A 22,132-nucleotide genomic window follows, 5' to 3' on the forward strand; every position below is an offset into this window, starting at 1 on the left:
TTCTCATGATCATATTTAAGTTAAACATTCAAATTAAAAAAATAGTATTTGGGTCATTGTAGCTCGGCCTCCAACAAGTGAAATTGAACGTTTGAGTATTTTCTAAAGTGATTAAACATCCTTTTTTTTTGCGCCCATGCTTCTGTATCTCCTCGTCTGTCCGTGGCGAAGGAAGTGAGACGGAAGCATCAGTCTGTGGTGTGAACCTGGACTGCTGTGGCAGAGATGAGGGCGTGAAATGCCGACAAGTTATTTGGTAACATTGACTGATTTCCGCTGGATTTAATTGTGCGTCGCGTCACTGTATAATTCATGTCCTGCCACTTCTTAAACTGGGATTAATTACCAGCTGCTGGGAGTCAGTGGGACACGAGAACAGCTCCCAAGATAGACTTGTATTCTTGACACTTTCCTCTGAAGAGAGTTTCCAGGTGTGTGTGTGGGGGGGGGTGTGTCCTCCTTTTGGGAATCAAACCATCTCTGACTTGAGCTGAGCTGCAGGAGACTGATCTAAAACCCTCCTGACCAGCAGGACCTGGTCCAGCCGAAGCGGGGCCTCCTGCTTCCTCTGGATCTTCTCTCCTAACATGAGTTGCAACCATCAATCATTGTCAGGCCCTTCCCATTCCAGCCAAGACGAGGTGACTGATGTCACTGCTGGTTACTGTCCCCCCCGCCCTCTTCCCCTTCCTCTCACTCACGTCAAACTGACTTGACAGGCCACCAGCTCAGGACCAAAGGGGCACTCCAATGTCACCTTTTTAGATATTTTTTTTGTTCTGGGGGCCACAGCCAGCTCCCAGTGAGCCTCTCTGTGCCGCACGTGCTCCGTGACGTGCCGGTGTGGTGATTAAGAACTCTTCAAGTTTGATAAGGCACGTCTTTTGTCGGGTGTCTAATGGTTCCTCTCTCTTTGCGCTTGAGTCTACTGACTCCTTTAAGAAAAATCTTAAGACGTTTTTATTTGTTCAGGCTTTTCCTTGATTTTCTGGAACTCCTGTTGTGTTATCAGTTTTATCTTGACCTCTAAAGTATATACTTTATTGAATATTGTTTTTATTGTTTAAGCGCTTTGTGACCCTGGTCTGGAAAAGCGCTATACAAATAAATATTACTTACTTACTTACATTTTATTAGCTCTTGAAAATGTAATTTGTGTCAAAATGTAGCTTATGTTCAAGTTTCAACGTCACTTCATTTCATTTCATTTGATCAGGACGTGGTCAACCTCTACATAGAGATAGCACCAAAATTCACATTTTAGAACAAAAATGCAGGAATTCCACCATTGAAACCGTTGCAGGAGCCAATGTAACTTGCATTTAAGTTCCCAAAACACTTTGATATGATTTTATTTGCCTTACGGATGGATGGATGGATGGATAACAGCAGGTCCAAAACTCAACAGACTTGGCTTTTATCCAGTTCTAAACCGACGATAAGCTTCAGCCACTTTGCACTGGATTCCTGTGCAAAAATAGATTTTTAAATATTTATTACTGTTTTTAAAACTCACTTTGGTCTGGCTTCTACCAACATCCCTGACAAATTGACCACCTCTGTTCGCAGTCTTAGATCCTAGTTGGTTATTTTTCTAAGCCCAGGATAAAATCAAAAGGGGATCAAAGCTTCTCCATCAGGAGCCTTCTTTTAAACCTTTTTTTTTATTTATTTTTTTTACCGTTTTTGGATCCATGCAACTGGATCCATTAATGGATTTTTACTAGTGATGGTCTGATGAAGGTTCATGAAGCAGGGTCAGTATTTTTAGAGTCCACTAGATGGCGGTATCTACATTATTTTCCTTTGTTTTGGACAACTGTTCTTATGAAACATAATTTCTAAAATAATGGCGCCACCTACTGACCTCTAAATAACATGACACAGAATTTGTTAAAACTTGTTTAACAAAGTACAAAAAAAACGTCCGACACGAGTATGTATCCTTTGATAAAAATGTTAGGAATTCCTCTCCTAAATGATCTCATCGTGACTAGTTTGTGTTTTTTAAAATATATTTGCTCAGATGTTTCTTAGTTATTATCATACTATTTTTATAACAAGCATTACTGTGTCTGTGTAATAACACAATATAATCTTTCACCTATTATGGTGACTTAATTTCAGAATGACGAAATGAATGATTCACGAAGAAAATCATAAATATCAAAAATATACTGAACTACTATTGATTTAACTTAGGATCTATATTTGTTTGTCGAACAGGGATACACTGCATACAATTCTGCAACCACACGACACAAACATGCATTTTTATTCGTCTCAAAGTCATGATCTGTCTTCTCTCCAGATGCCGATCGAGCGCAGAAACATGGCATGGACGAGTTCATCTCTGCCAACCCTTGTAACTTCGAACACTCCTCCCTGTTCGAACTGGTGCAGCGTCTCACTCTCGACCACAGACTCAACGACTCCTACTCTTGTCTGGTGGGTGAATATCTTCTATTTGAATTGTTTTTTACTGCACTTGAATGAGTTGTAAGTGTGCAAACTATGCAGGTGCTCTACATACAACCTGAGGCCTGAAAATGTAAAACCAAATATAATAGTTAGAACTCAAAAGTGTGACTATTTCAATCAATATATCTATTAATAACCACTTTAGAAATGTTTATATTAATTAAAGTGTGAATTTTGCGTTCATTTTCCAAGTAGAGTTTTGGCCACTGTTTCAAAATGACTACTTTCCACCTATTTTGTATGAAAATGTAAATGTATGCGATGTTTTTTTAACTTCTGGGTTAGAAAGTTACTCTTAAATTGTGAATATAGATCGTTTTCAATCAATGTTTGATAATGTTTTCACAAAATATCAGTGTAGAAAATACATCTGATATGAAAATAAACAACCTTATAACATGATTAGAAACAAAATCATATTTAGTGGGATAGTCATATATTTCATTTTAAGAGTTATGACTGGTTACAATATGAATGACCTCATTCATTCTGAATAAATGCAGTCATTTGTTTGGAAATAAATGCATTTCTACGCATTTTTTTAAAACAACTTGTTGTTAAAATGGTGTTAAAATGTTTGTATTTGTTCAGGCTTTTCCTTGATTTTCTGGAACTCCTGTTGTGTTATCAGTATTATCTTGATCTTTAAAGTATGTACTTTTTTGAGTATTGTTTTGATTGTTTAAGCGCTTTGTGACCCTGGTCTCGAAAAGCGCTCTATAAATAAATATTACTTACTTACTTACTTACTATGTATGTGTGGTATCTCCAGGGCTGGTTCAGTCCCGGTCAGGTGTTCGTCCTGGACGAGTACTGCGCTCGCTACGGCGTACGCGGCTGTCACCGGCATCTTTGTTATCTGAGCGACTTACTGGAGCGGGCCGAGAACGGCGCCATGATCGACCCCACGCTGCTGCATTACAGCTTCGCGTTCTGTGCCTCGCACGTCCATGGAAACAGGTACAGGTCAGACAATTTTCTCACACAAACTCTAAATGTCCACATGTGAGAAAGCTGTGGTTTTCACCAAGTGGATGTCGTCGTGTGGATGAAGACCGTGAGATCGTTTCCATGATGACCTGTTCGTCCTGTTTTCACCTTGATCGAACACAAACCTTTGCTCGATACCTGGAAGCATCATTCTCACTTATATTCTCAGATTCAGATGGTTTGAAGCTTCATGAAGCAGAATGGATGTGTTTCAGTGTCCACTAGATGGCACTATCTTTATATCGCTATGACATAATGCTTGAACGGATACTCTATTGAAACCTTTAACACCCTTTTACTTGCTACCTTTCCCTTTGGTCTTGTCCTTTCAACTGCACTAATAATCATGTTAAACTTTTCTCATGTGCGCCACCTAAATCAAACCTAATTAAGCCCCCAAATAATACTGACAGAATAGAACATTGAATAAGAAAAAACTGTATAAGGACGCATTTTTTTTCTTTTCCACTTGTTAGGCAGCCATGATATAATACCAGGAGCCTCATGTACAAATAGGTCGTACGCACAAGTTCTTATGTATCAATAAGTAAGTAAGTAAGTAAGTAATTTTTATTTATATAGCGCTTTTCCAGACCAGGGTCACAAAGCGCTTAAACAATCAAAACAATACTCAATAAAGAATATACTTTAAAGATCAAGAAAAAACTGATAACACAACAGGAGTTCCAGAAAATCAAGGAAAAGCCTGAACAATAAATAATAAGTAAAAGAGCATTAAAAAAGGTCAGACTTCCCAAAGAGTTCCTAGGTGGCGTACGTCCTTATTTACTGCTCAGATGAATTGCGCATTGAGACTGCCTCCCCTGACTGCACGTCCCTGGCTATTTCACGCCATTCAGAAAACATGTAAATGAATAATGAGCTTGTTTTTTATAATATAACGAACAAAATGATCAGTGTTCTGATCGCTTCAAGTCTTTCTCTACGAGAGTCACAGACGTTCTTGTGAAACAACATCCCGTACGTTTGATTAAACTGAAGCTACAGAATGAAAGCAGCTTTCCCTCGTGTGATTCACAGGATCGGAGCGATCTCCTTGAAAAACACGCTTATATAAATACACTGCCACATGATTTGTTCATTTGTTAACAAAACGCCTTTATTTTTATAAATGTCATAAGAGTGCTTCATATTCATATGAAGGTCGGCGATGATCAGACCATCTTAATCATCTTCATCACTACTTAAGTTACTGATTTACACTTTTAATCTTGTTAAACTCCAATTTAATATGTTTCAAATAAGCCCCTGATCATCTCAGTTAATAAAGTATTCGCGTTAATAAACCTGTATGTACAAGATAAACATTTACACAGAAGCTCATCTGCACAAATTTAAATTTTGTGATCCATGTCAGACATGTTTTAAATGTCGAAACACATTTCTTTGCCACTTGTCTCAGTATTCTATTATTTAAAATTGCCACTTTCAGCTTACAGCTGCTCCGTTATGTCTCTCAGACACAGAATCAAGCCCCAAATAATACTGACACAACACTAACTGTCCTTTTTTTTAATAAACTAAGACCAAATATAATAATTAGAACTCAAAAGTGTGACTATTTCAATCAATATATCTATTAATAACCACTTTAGAAATGTTCATATTCATAGGAGTGTGAATTTTGCGTTCATTTTCCAAGTAGAGTGTTTGCCCACTGTTTCAAAACGACTACTTTCCACCGATTTTGTACGAAACCCTTTGATGGCATTGGTCAGCGATTGAATGCTTGAGAGAAGACGACAGGCAGGGTTAAGATTTTCTGTGACAAAATAGCGAGAAGAAGCAGAGCTGAAGTGGCAGACCAGGAAGGGATTTATCAGAGGGGCTGAAGATGGGATTTAGAATTGAATCAAAGTTCAGGCAAGCCTAAAGACTGCAACAGGTTTGGACTAATGGGATGATATGCAGGGTACGTAATCGATAATTATTGTCAGAAATTAAAGTTAAAAAAAGGAGGAAATTGATTAAAATCTGCAGGAAATACAGACTTTTGACTGTTGAAGTCCACATCAAGTAACAAAAAAATGGTCCAAAAATCTAAACCAACCCTTTTTTTAGCTGCACGTCTTTTGTCCTATTTATATGAGCAGTTTCGCTGACTGACGGTCATAAGGTTTGACATGTTTTATCCAAGTAGCAGAGTTTTGCAGCAAACCAATCCACTTTAATGTGCTCGGACATCAGATCTGTCAGTGTCGTTGTCAGAGCCTGACGCCTAATTAAGATTGACGAGGGCCACTCCGGGACCGACGGACAAGGTCAAGAGATCATCTTCTCAATACCCTGCCCACCTTCCAGAGCCCACCCATCCAAACAACTTGATCATGATCCGGATCCAGAAGCCCCTCGTGAAAGTCTGAGGAGAAGCCATGTGGAAAAATATGAACTCTTAGTAAGTAATCGTTGTTTAAGTCGGAAATAAATCCCGTAGTAATTTAATAATAATATGCCCAATTTCTCATGCAACCTCTGCCACATCCGCACACGTCAATCCCAAACCTGGACTCTGCCAGTTCAGCCATAGTACCCGGAGGTCAGGCCTTGACAAACTGACAGGTTGTCATTTATGACGGCCCAATCTCTGAGCGCTGCTGTTTGTGCCCCTTCATGCACACACCTCATCCCGCGCGACCCCCTTGACTCCCTCCTTCCTACCCTAGAAACAAAACAGGCCACCTCTGCCCCGGACCAGCCCCGAGACCGCCGCGCATCAACGTACTCAGGACTCACGTCGCCTGCTGGACTGTCAGAGTTCCTGCTCAAATGGTTGTCCACTCCGCTCACGTCAGCCGCATCTGAAGTTTGGATGTCTGCTGAGAAGCAAGCGGTGGGAAGTTAGGGAGGCATGAGAAAGTTTCCAGATGTAAAAAAAAAAGAAAACATTGTAAACATGTTGATATATTTTTCTAACAGCAACGTTACTTGATATTTCAAATGGCTCTTTTTTTTTAAACCAGAAGTTGTATTTTTTATTTGTTTTTTTTCATGTGACTCAGGAATTTTTGGTTTGGTTTAAGTCATATCCAGGTTTAGTTGAATTAAAGTGTTATTATTTTATTAGTCAGTCATTTTTTTAGTTAATGCAAATTGTATTTTTGTCACTTTCAATGCACTTATTTCAATTCACCCTAAAACATATAACATTTTTTATTAATACTATTATTGTAACCTTATAGTAAGTAAGTAAGTAAGTCTTTTTTTTTGTATAGAGCTTTTCCAGACCAGGGTCACAAAGCGCTTAAACAATCAAAACGATATTCAATAAAGTATATACTTTAAAGATAAAGATAACACTGATATAGCAGGGGTGTTGTTTGAGGAGGAGCACATTTGTAGAAGGTAAAACAAGGGAAGTCCATGTGTTTAAAGGGTCGTCATACCAACAGTGTTCTAACAGAAGAATTCATCAACACTGAGCAGAGTCACTTTCACGATCTCTCTATTTGACTCATGATGGTGTGACATTTGTAAACCGTTCTCACTTATAAAGTGCTGCCTCGGCTTATTCGGCACTCAAAGCGCTTTACGCGAGTCATACACTAAGTCATCACCGCAGACACACACCGATGGGAGTAGGCTGTGACGCATCGCGCCAGCTCACCATTAGGAGCGATCGGAGTTAAGTGTCTTGCTCAGGGACACATTCCTTTCCGGCTACGAGCTTAACCATTCAATTATTATGTGCATGGAATCTGCTCGACGGCCACAAATGGCCCCCGGGCCACGCTCGCCTGCAGTGATGGAACAGGCTCTGATTTGAATTCCTTTGAATCACAACCTCATGAATTTGCAGGAGCTTAAAATAAAATAAGGGTTAAATAAGGTCACTTCCTTGTTTTAAGAGTTTATTACTTTTGTCAAAAATGTAAAAATACATATTTTGTTTAATTCAGTGAAGACATCTTTTTATAGGAATTTCATTTTTCCTTTGCTTTTTATTGCATCATAACTATTCCTACCTAGTTTGGGAGAGTTTTCTGTAGCTTCTTTCGGATCCAACAAAGACACATTTTAGCAGCTGATTGTTTTGTGATCTACTAACCAGTGTCAGATTTTGGAACACTAGTCAAACCCAGTCTCATTTTTGTTGTCTTAAAATCATTTTTTTAAATATATGTTATTGTATTGAAAGTATCTTAATTTATGCCCCCCACCCCTCCAACATTGTAATAGTTGATGCACCTGGATCGTATGTCAAATGTTTATATAAGGAATAAGTAACATATTCTGAATCTATTCCTACTGTATTTAATACAGACAACACTGCAGAAAACTGACCAAAAACAGTTTCCTTCAACTGAGGAAAATTGCATAATTTAGGAAAATGAAGTGACAACATGATCTGGAGCTTATAATCCATGCGTTTTTGTCTTCTCGTTTAAACTATTGTAACAGTTTATTTTGCGTCTAAACAAGAAGGATCTGTCTCGCCTGCAGTTAATACAAAAGTTTGCAGCAAGAATTCTGACCTGCTCTAGTAGAAGAACTCACATTTCTTCGATCCTTAAAACTCTTCACTGGCTGCCAGTTTCTTTCAGGATCAATTTTAAAATTCTGGTTCTTACTTTCAGATCTATTCATGGTCAGGCTCCTCCTTACATCAGTGATCTGATCCAGCCTTACACCCCAGCTCGGGCTCTGAGGTCTGTGGATCAGAATCTACTGATGGTTCCATGTGCACATTTCTGTTTACATCACTGACTCCTTCAAGAGGCATCTTAAGACCTAATTTTCTGGGACTCCTGTGTTTGTCTTATGTTATATTACTTTTTAAGCTTTTCTGAAATGTAAAAAAATACTGAAAAGTCAATAACACAGAGTGAAAAACTATTATGAGCTACTATATACAAGCTCTGACTTCCATTGCTCTTGTCACCAGCATATACCTGATGTATCAACTAATCATTACTCACCAAATCTCTAAATCAGCTCCATCCTTTGAGACTCTGAGAGGTAAAAGCTTAAAACTCAGTTCACCGTCACCTTGAATGCCTCAATATAGTTCCACCCTGTCTCACTATCACTCCACACAACTCTTGCCTACTTCTCTGATGCTCCTGATGCACTTCTTCTCTAGATGTCCTGAAGGCAAATAACAATTTCCTGGTACGATTTCTTTCTTTGACTTGAAACCTTAGTGAAAACTAAATGATGTAGTCTTCCAGCCTCTCTAAATATTGTCACTGTCTGAAGGTGCAACATCATCATTTTTATTTTTTTGTTTTAAATATATATACGTCTGTCTTAAATATGTACCACCTCTTTGAAAACACAATTACCTATGACAGTCTCCTACTGGTGCCTGCTGGCAACAACATGCTCAACCACAACACTATGAACAATATAAACAAGGGGAATGAAACACCATTTGTGTCCTGTGAGACGATATTCTATGGACCCTAATTGATGTTAGTTGGTTAAATGGTTAGTTCATATCATGGGCACTTCCCATATCGATGTAGACTACATTAAAATATACATACACTTTTTCCTATGACCAAAATACACAGATTATACACAGAAAATAATCCCAACCCTTAGTCGATTTAAGAGGGAGTAGAAACTGAATGATGTTAACATTTTTTGATGAACTATCCCTTTAAGGAATAATGATTGTCACAGCAATTGTTTAAATTTATATGTGTTCTGAGAAAATATCGGTAACCTGAATATATATAGTTTTTCGTGACACTTTATTGATATTCAACATCACAATCTCTTTTGTCATCCTTATCTCTACTATGAACACTTCTGTTTAAATTCGTTTTGGTTTCATATGATATTTTATTGCTAAACTGTGTGTAAAAATAAAATAATAATATCTTCTATTTTCAACTAACTTGCAAATGTTCTCTGCATTTGTTCATTTTGGTGTTGCAATTAGTCTTCCAGCCCCTAGATGGCAGCAGTAACTACATAGTCCACAGCTCAAGGAACAGTTAAATCCTGTTATATACCGGCGATGACTGAGGATTAGAGGATACAGTGACTGCAGCAAAAGCTGTTTGGACACATTTTGGTTTCAAAACAAATGAAAGCATTTACGACTTCTTTAATAGTCATGTAGTCTGGACAGTACTACGAGTATATCCTTGTATGTACAGTATCGCAAATTATTGCAAAATAATGTTTTGTTACCCCTGTATCGTTATACCATATTACCCGAATCTTACCAATCCACCCCACTAATTCATTTAGATATCTTTGATTACGTAATAAAAAATAAAATAAAACTCAGAAATAGTGAAAAAACGACAAGAATTTAACTCTTGTTGGTTAATCACTGATAATGCTAGTAAAAATTGACCCAATTTCAAGTTACTGTGAATCCAAATTGCTCAGCAGGATTTTATTTTCCCTCATCCACCGTCAGAATGCTGCAGCCCACAGGTGGCTGTGACAACCTGCCAGCCTCAGATCTTCCAGGAGAACAGCAGAAAGCTTCTCAGTCACCGAGCAAAGCGCCCCCCCCCCCCCCCCCCACGCTTCCTTCAATGCAGTTTCACAGCGCCTCAGAATGTGTGTGTTCACCATTCATACCCCCCTCTCACCACCCACTCACTCCACCGCCGCCACCTCCCGCTCTTTTCCCCAAACACACCCGATTCCTTACTGTCCACTGAAGTGACATGTCAAAGAGGGGGGGGGGTTGAGGGAGACAGAGTGTCATGTCTCCTGCTTTTCATCATGCTGTCACTGCCACCAGTCCGGTGCCTCTTCTGTCAGATGCACTCTGCTCACACTCCACCCGGACCCAGCCATGTCACAAAAGATAAACGCTTTAGACACATGCACACCGACATGCATGCACACATGCCTGCACACACACACACACACACACACACGCACACGCAAAAATGACAAGAACATTATTGCTTGATGTTTATATATTACGAAAAGTCAACAAGAAGTCCAGTTGCCTAAACCCTCCAGGCAGGAGCGACTTGGTCTTAACTACACATTTGCATGTAGAATCTGCAAGATGTCATTCCTGTGTGAGGTCTTTGTGGAGGTGATTAACAGGCAGTGTTCCGTACAAGATTACGTTGATGAACAAGATCCATATGGAGGATGTTTTTTTTTTTCCAGTTGTTCATTTAAACAAACACTCATTATATTTAGTCATGCATGTTTTTATCATGATACATGTACATCTTTTTTTGAAGCCAGAAATATATCATTTGTTAGTCGCTACATTTTCTGAATTAATTATCATCAAATATAAAAAGTGGCTTGTTTTAAGATTAGTTTAGTTATCTATATCTATTCCACTTTACTTCATGCAATGTGCAGTACAAAGGATGCAATATATCTCATATCAACACTTACTTCAAATGACGTGTTCATCACTGGATCAACTTTGACAAGATGTTTACTGTAGTGACGTCACATTATGTTTGTTTTTTATTCTGTTCTGTTACGTAAAACATTTAGTGACTTGCGAATTTGAAAGATGCTTTATAAATCAATCCATCTATTATTATTATTATTATTATTGTTTTTACTATTATTATTATTATTGTTGTTGTTGTTGTTGTAGCAGTAGTATCATCAATATTTGAGTATTATTATTGATATAATAAATTCAACTATACCAGATAAAACACAGGGATAACAGACTGACCTGACCCAAACAAAATAATACTTCATCAAAACAAAGGATTCTTTTTTATACATCCATTTAGCCAGGATTACTCCTCTTGATTTATTCCCACTTCCGAATACATGTAATTATATACATAATGCAGATTATATTCACAACACTGGTGAAACACTGTCGAAGGTTTCCATTGTAAAACTCCTTCAATATAATTAATAAGAGATTCTTTATCAACACCTCCCGATGGAACTAACCAAAAAAATTCCCCATTTTTTGAGTGAGGTTGACGGAAAAACCTCAAATGGCTGGGCTTGTTGATGAATATCTGCTGCTTTACTATTTCAATATGAGTTCAAAGGCCTCCTCTATCTGCTCACAGAGTTTCTCAGTTGATGCCACAACAGGCAACAACGACTATATGACACCGACATAAATGACCTTCAACACAACCTACTCAGTTTAAATATCATCTCCCCTCTGAAAAGGGGTGTGAGTTGAACATGTGTCTGACAGCAGGATTCAACAATTCCTACCAATAAATATCTATAGATTTTGGCTCTCAATGTAAGTCCAACAGCCTGTGGGTTGAGTATATCCCCTCTTGAACAGATTGGTACTTAACCCTAAACCATGTACTGTGTGATGTACATACAGTACAGTCTTAGGTGATCTTTTAACACCATCTCAGCCAAGATTGTGTACTTTATGTTTCAGACCCGACGGCATCGGCACGGTGACCATGGAGGAGAAGGAGCGCTTCGAGGAGATCAAGGAACGTCTTCGCCTACTTCTGGAGAATCAGATTACACACTTCAGGTAGAAGCAGTGAACTTTCTCTGATATCTCCCACATGGATTCAAAGGTGGCTTGACCTGGGAGTCACTGGCACGGCAAATACATCACATTGATTTAAATATAAAGTTTTTTTCATCAACTTATTTTCACAAAACATGCCATACATTAGTACAGTATACCACCATATTGTGTTTTTAGCAACTATAATAACCTTCATAAATTATGTTAAAAAAAAAAGTGTGTGATCATGAAAGCAGGGAGGAATTTGGGTGACAAGGAGAAAAAATACAAAAGACAAAGCGTGGAAAAGAGAGAACTCACTGTCAGGTTAGATTTTGTAACAATCATGTTGCTGGATATCAGGTGATGAAAAAGGCCACAACACTCCAGGGGCCTCATGTACAAAGAAGTTTGTTGATCTTCTACTAAATATGGTAAACACTTCAACAATTCATATAAATCTGCTTGCACACATATAGAAGCATGTTTTGTACATCCCAATCAACGTGGAATGGAGTCTGATTTTTCTCTTGACAATCAGAAAAAACAAATCAAAACATTAATTTAAACTGGATTAACAGTTTATATTTGTTCATTTGAACATTTCTGACACGGATCATATACTTTCATTTAAATAGTGCAGACGAACTCCGGTGTAAATGTTTATACATTTTACATACAGTAATTAACACGAATACCTCATTTACAGAGACAATCAGGGGTTTATTTGAAACGTCTTAAAATGGAGTTTAACAAGAATAAAAGTGTAAATCAGTGACCTAAAGCACTGAGTAGTGATGATGATGATGAAGATGGTCTGATCGTCTGAGCTTCATATGAATGTGTGGCACAGCTGCAACACACACATGAAAATTATTTTTATATTTATAAAATAAAAGTGTTTTGTTTAAAATTACAAATGAACAAATCATGTGACGTGTATTTACATAAGTGTGTTTTTTTTCAAGGAGATAGCTCCGATCACTTGATCACATGAGGGAAACTTTAGCTGTTTTCATTCTGCAGCTTCACTTTGATAAAACGTACAGGATGTTGTTTCACAAGAACGTCTGTGACTCTCGTAGAGAAAGACTTGAAGCGATCAGACACTGATCATTTTGTTCGTTATATTATAAAAACAAGCTCATAAGTCTTTTACATTTTTTCTGAATAGCGTGAAGTAGCGGATTAAAATATTCAGTATAAAACGGTCGATGTTGTCTTAATAAATACAGATCATCAGTTTGGTGAATGGGAACATATTTCTAAATAACACTTTAGTGTGTGTTCATTTTTGAACAATATTGATGGTTAATGTAACTCTGATGTGAACATCTCAACATGACTAGTGAGGCTGACATGCTACTTTAACGTGGAAAAGTAGGTCCGCATGTAGGCCCCAGGTTCAGCTCTGAAATAAAGCAACACTTGCTGCAGCTATTTGAATAAAAGGAACCAAAACAAAAGCACAATTTAATGAATTAGTTGTAAAAGATGGTGTGTTTTCATGAGAGAGTGTGTATTATTCAGTAATTGACTTTTCTAAACAAAATCAAACTATTGTTTTTTAAAAGTGGTTGTCATCCAGCTTTTGGTCCCATCTCTTTTTCGGACTATTGGCCGTTTCCTTTGTGTTGCCTCTGGGTCAAGGTGAACGACAAAGAGATTGGTTTTCAGGCCTTTGGGTCACCTTGACCCAGAGACAGCACAACGGTTAAGAGTAAAAATCAGTAAATTTCAGGTTTCGAACACTGTTAAAATTGGAAAAAAAGGTAATTCTTAAGAGAGATTGTCATTTTTTTTATTGTACGGTATTCTCTTGCTTTCACGACCGATAGATCTCTGTTTTGTGATTTTGTCCTGTGTGTGTACACTGTCATGTGACTAAAATCCGGATTAAATAAGGATTCTTCGTGTTTGTACTCTTTTTCCCTTTCTTAGGTACTGCTTTCCATTTGGACGGCCAGAGGGAGCCCTGAAAGCATCACTGTCCTTGCTAGAACGAGTGAGTTAATAAAAGTAGACAAAAACATTTAGAGGCTCTACTATTTTGTAACCTCCTTTTAAGGTTTATGAATACGCTCATTTTAGCTAATCATCTTTGTGTAAGATACTTTGTGGGCCCTATTAGCAATTCAACTGGCTACTACTATGATTATTATGATTACTCTGAAATATAAGTAATTTACTTTAATTTTTTTTTACTATTTTTTCCCTAGAAAAATGGTAAAACCATAGGTACCTTTTTATCAAAGCATAACATTTTCTAATGTTGTGTTTACTGACAATAGTTACAGTTGTGTACATGTGTTGCTAAATCACTTTCTTGCAGAATTGTTCATGTCTCAATTAAAACCAATCAAAATGGAAAAAAAAACTTTGCCATCAATCTGACACTCCTAAGGTTCTAATGAGAGACATCGTGACTCCAGTTCCACAAGAGGACGTCAAGTTTGTGATCGGGAGATGTCTTGAACAAGCTGCTATTGTCAACTATCAACGTCTGTCCGAATATGCAAAACTAGAAGGTGAGATCAGGACAATTTGTAACATTAATGTGAAGCGATGATCACAGATAAAACATTTATTGGCCGTGATGCTCGTCTCAGACCCTGCATGAGTGATACAGGCCCACTGTTAGGAAGGATTCTGTATCGTGGCTCTGGTGGAGTCCACAAATGATGTGTGGTGTGTTTTTAATGTTCATTTGGGCTAACTTTTGGGAAACACAGTTTAGATAGATAGATAAACTTTATTAATCCCTAAATTTGTCCCTAAATCCCTAAATTATCCTTAAATTTTGGAGATACCACTGCTTTGACAAGTCCTTGAATATCGTAGAAAAAAATAATAACACTTAATACACGTAATTTCCCGTTTTTAACCTTATTAAAAGTGAGTGACTTCCCATCACACAACCAAAAACTTGGGAATGCTGGATTATATAAGTAAGTAATTTATATTCATAGAGTGCTTTTCCAAACCGTTTCACAACGCGCTTAAACAATCAAAACAATACTCAACAAAATATATACTTAAAAGGTCAAGATAAATATGTTTTTACTGTATGTAGTCTAACATGCGGATCGCTATTGCTGTCTCTATTTTGTTTGCATAGACTCCACCGTCTCAGAGGTCACATGGTTGAAAAAAAAGCATCAGTAGGTTATTGTTATTCTCAAGAAACTCCGATTTTTTATTTCTGGGTCCATCGTGACCTGGAGGACTCAAAACAAATGTGTTTTAAGAATCCCTTGCTGAGTTAACACAAGGGTTAAAAGAGGTGCCATGATGTTACCTTGCTGAATAAATAGAGTAGGTGTTCTGTGTTTTAGGTTATATTGCATATTAATCTATACATGTCTACTGTCCAGACCCATTGTTATTATTATCTATTTTTTTGTTTAATTTACATTCATTTTAATCCCGTCTTTTCCTGTTCACCTGTTTACAGTCTAGTTGTTTTATACAATAACACCATTTTTATTTTGTTCACATCATACACATTCAATCGTAGACATTTCAGTGTAAAAAACCCCACTTACAACCATAATAAAACTATTTTTCACTATATTTAAACATCTGGATCACCAGCATTGAAAATGTCTACCAGCCTCGACCTCACATGAATCCAACACACTCTGTCCTCTAAATATATTATACTTCAAAATGGACTTATTACACTTTATCACACATGTTTCTGCAGTTATCTACTTCTTCACTCTGCTACGTGGACTGGTAGGACATCCTTTTGGACTACGTTGGTTTCAAGCGTCTTCAAATGCAAACTATGCAAACAACTCACAGTTGAGATACTTTGAGATACTGTGAGAAAGTAGTTTCAAGACCCTAAATCGGCATGATGGTAGTTTTAACAAATTGTCGCGCACGAATAAGGTCTGCTGCACTGGTGTTGTTGACGCTTGACTTGGCTCACTACATGCCCTCGTACAAAATAAGTCTCTCTTTCTCTCTGAAAATCCTCGCTCTGTGGAGTGGAGAGGCTTCTTCTCTGCTGCACAACAGCTGCCGCGCCACACGGTGATGTATGCGATGAGGACACTTGCTGTAGAGCACAGCTGTAGAAGGATGACGGGAATGAGCCTTCATTCTTGGAGAGGCAGAGACAGAAAGTCTGTTGTTCTGCATGACTTTACAGAGTAGAGGGTAGAAAGGACAGGATTGTTTTTTCCGTGGGGATCTTTACTGAATTTGCCAAAAACATTTTTGTTAAAAGGCCAATACATTTTTTTATATATGCATGTATATAGTTGGTTTATCACATTTCAATATATTTTAATGCTTAGCATCAGGTTTTTTGTGGCTCCTTTACAAACTACAGTATCACACTCTACGGTCTTTTTTTGGAAACCGCTGATAAGGAATGGCAAATGACCAATAGCATACTATGGTTTAAGGTGAAGAAAATATATGTTTTATCAGGGATGATGACATTAATCCTCTGAACACTGTCATCAGTGAGCAGAGAAGCAGAATGAGAGCATGAATGCTTCATTTCCAGGTGCAAAACAAATAGACTCAAGGACTCATTCATTCCTCGGGCTATTAAATTGAACAAAGTTCGGGGGCAGGAGTGGAATGAAAGTATCTGAATGTTCTGTTCTATGTTAGTCTTTGTATCCTTTGTCTTTGTGGTTTTTCTTTGATCTCTGTCTTTATCTTTAGACTTAGATTGTATCATCTTGTTCTTTCTCTTTATGTTCTTGTTTTTATTTTATTTTGATTTATTTTTTATGAAAAATTGCTGTATTTTCTGTGGCTATTGGAAAACAACAATTTCCCGAAGGAGACCTCCTGAGCGATCAATAAAGTTTTACCTTACCTTACCTTACCTTACCTTTTATATTATGACAAGTGTCAAAGGCCAGCATGACTTTGTATCTGTCCTTTAGTGTTACCTTTCTGACTGCCTGGGTGTCCTTTTTCTCTCGCTGTAGGGCAAAAAAGAGAGATGTACGAGCATCCTGTCTTCTGCTTGGCGTCACAAGTGATGGATTTAACCATTCGTGAGTATTCTTCTCTTCTGCTCTCATCCACCTCTCCACGGTCAGCTGTGGCACATTCAAGTGTCTTTTAAATTGATCTTGGACCTCTATTGTACTCATCAGTATGTGTCTGTTTGTAAAAAAGTCGCTTTTCATTGATATATCCACATTAGAAAATGTGTTAAAGCCCCTCCCACTGAAAACTTTGTTATCTTGTTTACCGTAACCACACCCACTTTGCTGTGATTGGTCAAGCATTGAGATAATTCAGTGCTCATTATCAATCCAGAAAGTCTCCAACTCCAAGAGACTCGCTGTATAAACAAAGCGGGCGTAGCACAGCTTGCTGGAGGAGGACGGATACCGTTATTACGTCATAATGGACTCCGCTCTCGTAACCTCTTGTTTGCTGAGATTTAAGACTAGCAATACCATTATTACGTCATAATGGACTCCGCTCTCGTAACCTCTTGTTTGCTGAGATTTAAGACTACTGAAATATGTCAGTAAAGTCATGAGAGTTGGAGTTTCACATTAGTTGCCCTTTAATCAGATATCTTTAAAATTAAGACTTCCCTTTTGAAGCAACAGTACATAATATTTTTCATTTGTATTATTGCTTTCATATTTTCGTTGCTCTTCAGTACTTAACGTTGTCTGAATGACCCGCCCAGAGAGTCTGTGAGTGTCACATGACCATCAGTAGAGACCGTCGTTTAATATTAAGTCCTGAGAGACTTTTGGAGTCACCAGGAAGATAAAACAGGAAACTCGTCTTTAGTGTTCACTTTTCAATGGTGAAAAGGATAAGGATAAGCGATACTTACTTTGCTCTATTTGCTCTTCACTCCAGAGAATGTAGGGCGCTTAGTTACTCCAGCGAAAAAACTGGAGGACACTATTCGCCTGAGCGAGCTGGTGATAGAGGTGCTGCAGCAGAACGAGGAGCACCACGCAGAGGTAAGTGTCATAAACCCTTGTGTTTTTTTTGCTGAAAATGTAGCAGTAAGCTAAGGGCGGGTGTCCAACTGCTCCTAAGGTTTTTCTTCTTTTTAATTTTGTTTTTGCTTCTTGCAATAATGGTTTCTTAACAGGATAAGTAATCACTTTTGATGGCAAAATAATTGTGATCTACTGATAATCCAACCTCTGTGTCTGTCGTGGTGATCATCACTTAAGTGAGGTCTCTTGGAATACTTTTTGTATAGTAAATATATTTTTTTCGTAATAAATGTGGCTTCAGTATTTCGCACATTTGCTGAGGAAATGGTTCTTGTATACAATAATGCTGAAATGTATGTTTACTTTTTGAGTAGCGATGGGTAAATCTATGTTTTATAGGTATATTGAAGAAAAGTTATTTTGCGATACTTTACGTGGTGTGTATTCATATTTATCATCCTCAGTATCATCTGTTTATCAATAAAAATAATGTTTTCAGGAGCAGTTTAGGAGTTTTTTTTCTTTCCCCTGCATATTTTGAGTGACGCAAGGAGTGTTTATATGTAATTGTGCAACAAAGGCTGCAGTGACTGTATTGATAGGAAGAATACAGTATTTTTATTAAATGTTTTTTTTCACTGTGTGAAAGCATGAACTCCAACTGTTGGACATATTTGTCCTAGGTACAAACTTAAAATATGTACGCTTAAAAATTATTTGCAACCATATCTACACTTGACTTCTTGTAAACGTTTTTATACTTACATTTCTAGAGATTAAAAAGTTAACTTTTCTATTGACTGCCACCCTCAGTGACTTGTTGTATTTCTTATGATAAGATAAATAACAAATAAAAGATAATCTTTAACAATTTATTAGAATCAGATTTGTTTATTGCCAGTGTTGTAAACACAACATATAATGTTTTCTTCTTTGTGGCAATACAGAATAAAACAATTAAATATTATAACACACAAGGAAAGAAATGGAAAAACCAAACCTTTGTAGAATTTCTTTTTAATATGTCAATTTATTTACAATGAGATTAAAACAATTTAACATAATAACTTTGAGATTCTATAATTAATCATCATTTTTAATATAAAGTTTCCTGTTTTTTATTATTGTATTAACTCGTCAATTTTGACTCTGATGAATGTATTTCCTCTTTGTACCTTTTTTTCTGGGGAAACAGGCACTAGAGGTAGGTGTTTGTCTCTTTGAGTCATCCTCCACTGGCCTCCCCCTACAGCTGGTTTCATGCATGCATTCTAAAGTCCAGTTCCCATTGTGGAGGATCACTCGTGTCCCTTACCTCTACATTCTCCCACAATCCCTTTCAGCTTGGGGTTGCTACCGAACAGGTGCTTGTTCACTTCCCAGTGAGGGACAGTGACGAGACAAGCACGCTTCAGTTTTACCATTTCACTTGGAAATCAAAGTGCAGAGTTACAGTTTTTGGGGTCTCCATTGAGGTTTATTTAATTGTGTGAATTATCTTTTTACAGCCAAGTGTAACTCTGTATTGTTTTTTCTGAGTCGATTCTTCTGACCATCCCTGAATATGCTGTGTAGTTAAAACCCCAAAATCAATGGCCTTTAAGAAGTTACCTGCAGCATAAACAAGACAGTAGGGCGTAAGATGGGTGAATGAAGGTGTGTTAAGTAGTGATGGAAACTAACTAGCACTTAAATGTCATTCACTTTAAAAACAGTTTCATAAACATATCCATATGTACAGATTAAACAGATTTTATTAGCAATAATTAAGCCCGAAACAGTTTACAAATACATTTCTGATCTTTAATGTTCAGAGACATGGTTCAAGATGTTTAATAAATACAAGAAAGTTCTTTTCTCTTGGTTTTCAGCTAAAAAACGACAAAATACTCACTAAAAATACTGAAAGATAACCATACAAGTATCTCAATCTTTTTTTTAAATTTCGTATTATTTACTTTACGCACCATTAATTGTCCTAATCTTCACTTTTTGCGTGTTCAACTTCTATAAACCAGAGACTTGCTGCGTCGGGAAAGAATGACTCGACACAATGATCTTAGCAAATGTTTATTTGATATCTGGAGTATATTCATTGATGTGGCTCACATAACGATGTTGAGGATGATGATAATAATGATGATGATGATGATGGCGATGATCACCATTACTCATCTCACTCCCCCAGTCTGTGCCACTCATCCATGATTTGATCTGATGGCATCATTGAAACATGTGTTGTTCAGGCTTCAAATAGAGATGTTCTGGTGTTTCAGTGATTTTTCAACACTTTACTTGATTGAAAATTAAAAAAAATACAACAGAGCATGAAACAAAAGTAGAGATCAAGTTAAAATAAACAGAAGTGTGAATAAATGGAAGTTATAATGTTACATTCAGGGATTATGGAATTACCTAAATACCTTAATAAAGTTGGAAATCTGGTCATGTTTTAGTATCCAGAAATATTTAATTCCAATCTCCAACTCAACTTTCATTGCATTAGCGATACAGTTCTCGTTTTATTTTGAAGAGTAAGAAACAAAACACCAACTTATCAGTTATCTTTAACTCCACAAATGTTGTTGCTTTTAAATAGAATCATTTGTCATCTACTTTGTTTGATTTTGTTTTGACTTATCTTTTTGAAATAAAAATGTTTTCTTCCAAGAGTGACACAGACTGGGTTGAGTTTGACCTCAGCATCTCCTTAAAGTCAAGCTGAAGTTCATGTTGTGCCATTAAACTATTCTGAATGAGGGGATAAACAGAACTAAACGTTGAAGTTTGTAACATATTTTAAAAGTGTAAAACATCCAAATACCTCCATGCTGCTCATTTGTAATGTTTGTAGTTGTCTTGTAATGACACCTTTAAAAGAGAAATAGTTCGGGAACTTTAAAAGAAACAGGTTATTTTAAGCTTGTTTGTAGCAGAAGCTAAAAGGATAATATGCTACACACACACACACACGTTTAAGCGAGATTTACACTTGTGTTTCCTGTCTGTATAGCATATTATCCTTTTAGATTCTGCTACAAACAAACTTAAAATATAGACTTGTTAGATTTTTCCCGAACAATTCCTTCAATACAAGATGAAAATCGCAGACGAACAGTATTGAGGTATTTGGATGTTTTGAAAGACAAAATTAAGTCTCCATATGGGCGTAAATACTAATTACTTACTTACTTACTTACATTTCTGCCTCTTACTCTAAAAAGGGACGGATTCATCGGAAAATAATCCCAACCCTTAGTCAATATGAGGGTTAGTAGAGAATAATAGAAATATTAATTTTGGGTGAACTTTCCCTTTAATGTTTCTTCCAGTTGTCTGTAATGAAACTGAAACTTGTCTTTGAAGTATGTTATTATAGACTTTAAATCGGCCCTCTTACGATAGTAACTTTAATTATGTCTTCAACTTCCTGACTTCCGATAAAAAGCCCTTTGTACCCTTTAAACCTCATAATTTCACACATATGATGACGATGTAGGCCCCTTAACAAATATCGGGAAGAGGTCAAGTAAGTTTTGGATTTATGTTGTTGTACTGACAAGTGTCAATCAGTAAGCTTATGAAAAGGGGGGTTTTAAAAAAAACAACACTTCAGCTTGACTTTAATGTAGTGTTTCCATGGCAACTGCATGACTCCCCCACCTACTCCCGCCCTCCCCTGCCACTGCCATGTGAACACATGAGTAATTTCACATTACAGTGTTGACAGCTTGATGTGAATGATCAAACACTACCCCTCCTCAGGGACCCCTCTTAAGTGGCCATGAGTGAGGGTGCATGGAGGAGTGCCAGGGTTTCTGGTGTGCATGAGAGAAGCCCTTTCCCCAACAGTCCCTGCATTGCGTCCACTCAGTGGGAACATGTGGGAGCGACATGGCTCGCTAGCTCCTTTTTCTCTGACTCACTTGCTGAAGGAGCTGTGGGTGAGTGTTTAAGTAGCTCCCTGCGACGCTGTTGAGAAGCGGCGGCTGTTTCCTCCGTGGGCCCACACAAAAGCGTATGATTTTCCGTGTCCACACACTGTTATTCTGCTTCCAATTGTGGAGAACCTTCCCTGGAGGTCACAAGTCGTTGAGGAAACATCTTGATTTCATGTGATGAAAAGTGAGTGGGCTGGCCTTTGTAATGGAATTCTTACCGTACTTTATTGGATCAATACTTTTCACTGTTTATCTTTGTCTATCCTAGAAAATTCTACATGTGTTTTGTTCTAACTTTCTCTTCTCTTTCATTCTTGCACTCTTGGTTTTCTTCCTTTACCCTTCACCCACCT

The 22,132-nt window shown here is 37.4% G+C and overlaps 1 protein-coding gene across 2 annotated transcripts in view; it reads left to right on the plus strand.

Moving 5' to 3' along the window:
* Window positions 1-22,132, plus strand: part of LOC148070580 (calcium-dependent secretion activator 1-like) — an 88,377-nt gene that overhangs the window by 32,414 nt on the left and 33,831 nt on the right. The window contains exons 12-18 of one of the 2 annotated variants that reach the window (XM_087800516.1): window positions 2,312-2,448; window positions 3,254-3,447; window positions 11,810-11,911; window positions 13,832-13,895; window positions 14,295-14,418; window positions 16,849-16,917; window positions 17,750-17,856. In XM_087800516.1, the coding sequence (XP_087656642.1) occupies window positions 2,312-2,448; window positions 3,254-3,447; window positions 11,810-11,911; window positions 13,832-13,895; window positions 14,295-14,418; window positions 16,849-16,917; window positions 17,750-17,856 (797 nt within the window). The remainder of the gene's footprint in view (window positions 1-2,311; window positions 2,449-3,253; window positions 3,448-11,809; window positions 11,912-13,831; window positions 13,896-14,294; window positions 14,419-16,848; window positions 16,918-17,749; window positions 17,857-22,132) is intronic. The other variant, XM_087800517.1, reaches the window with a different exon arrangement.

Source organism: Callionymus lyra, chromosome 10, assembly GCF_982586985.1.
Source record: "Callionymus lyra chromosome 10, fCalLyr1.hap1.1, whole genome shotgun sequence".
NCBI lineage: Eukaryota > Metazoa > Chordata > Actinopteri > Syngnathiformes > Callionymidae > Callionymus > Callionymus lyra.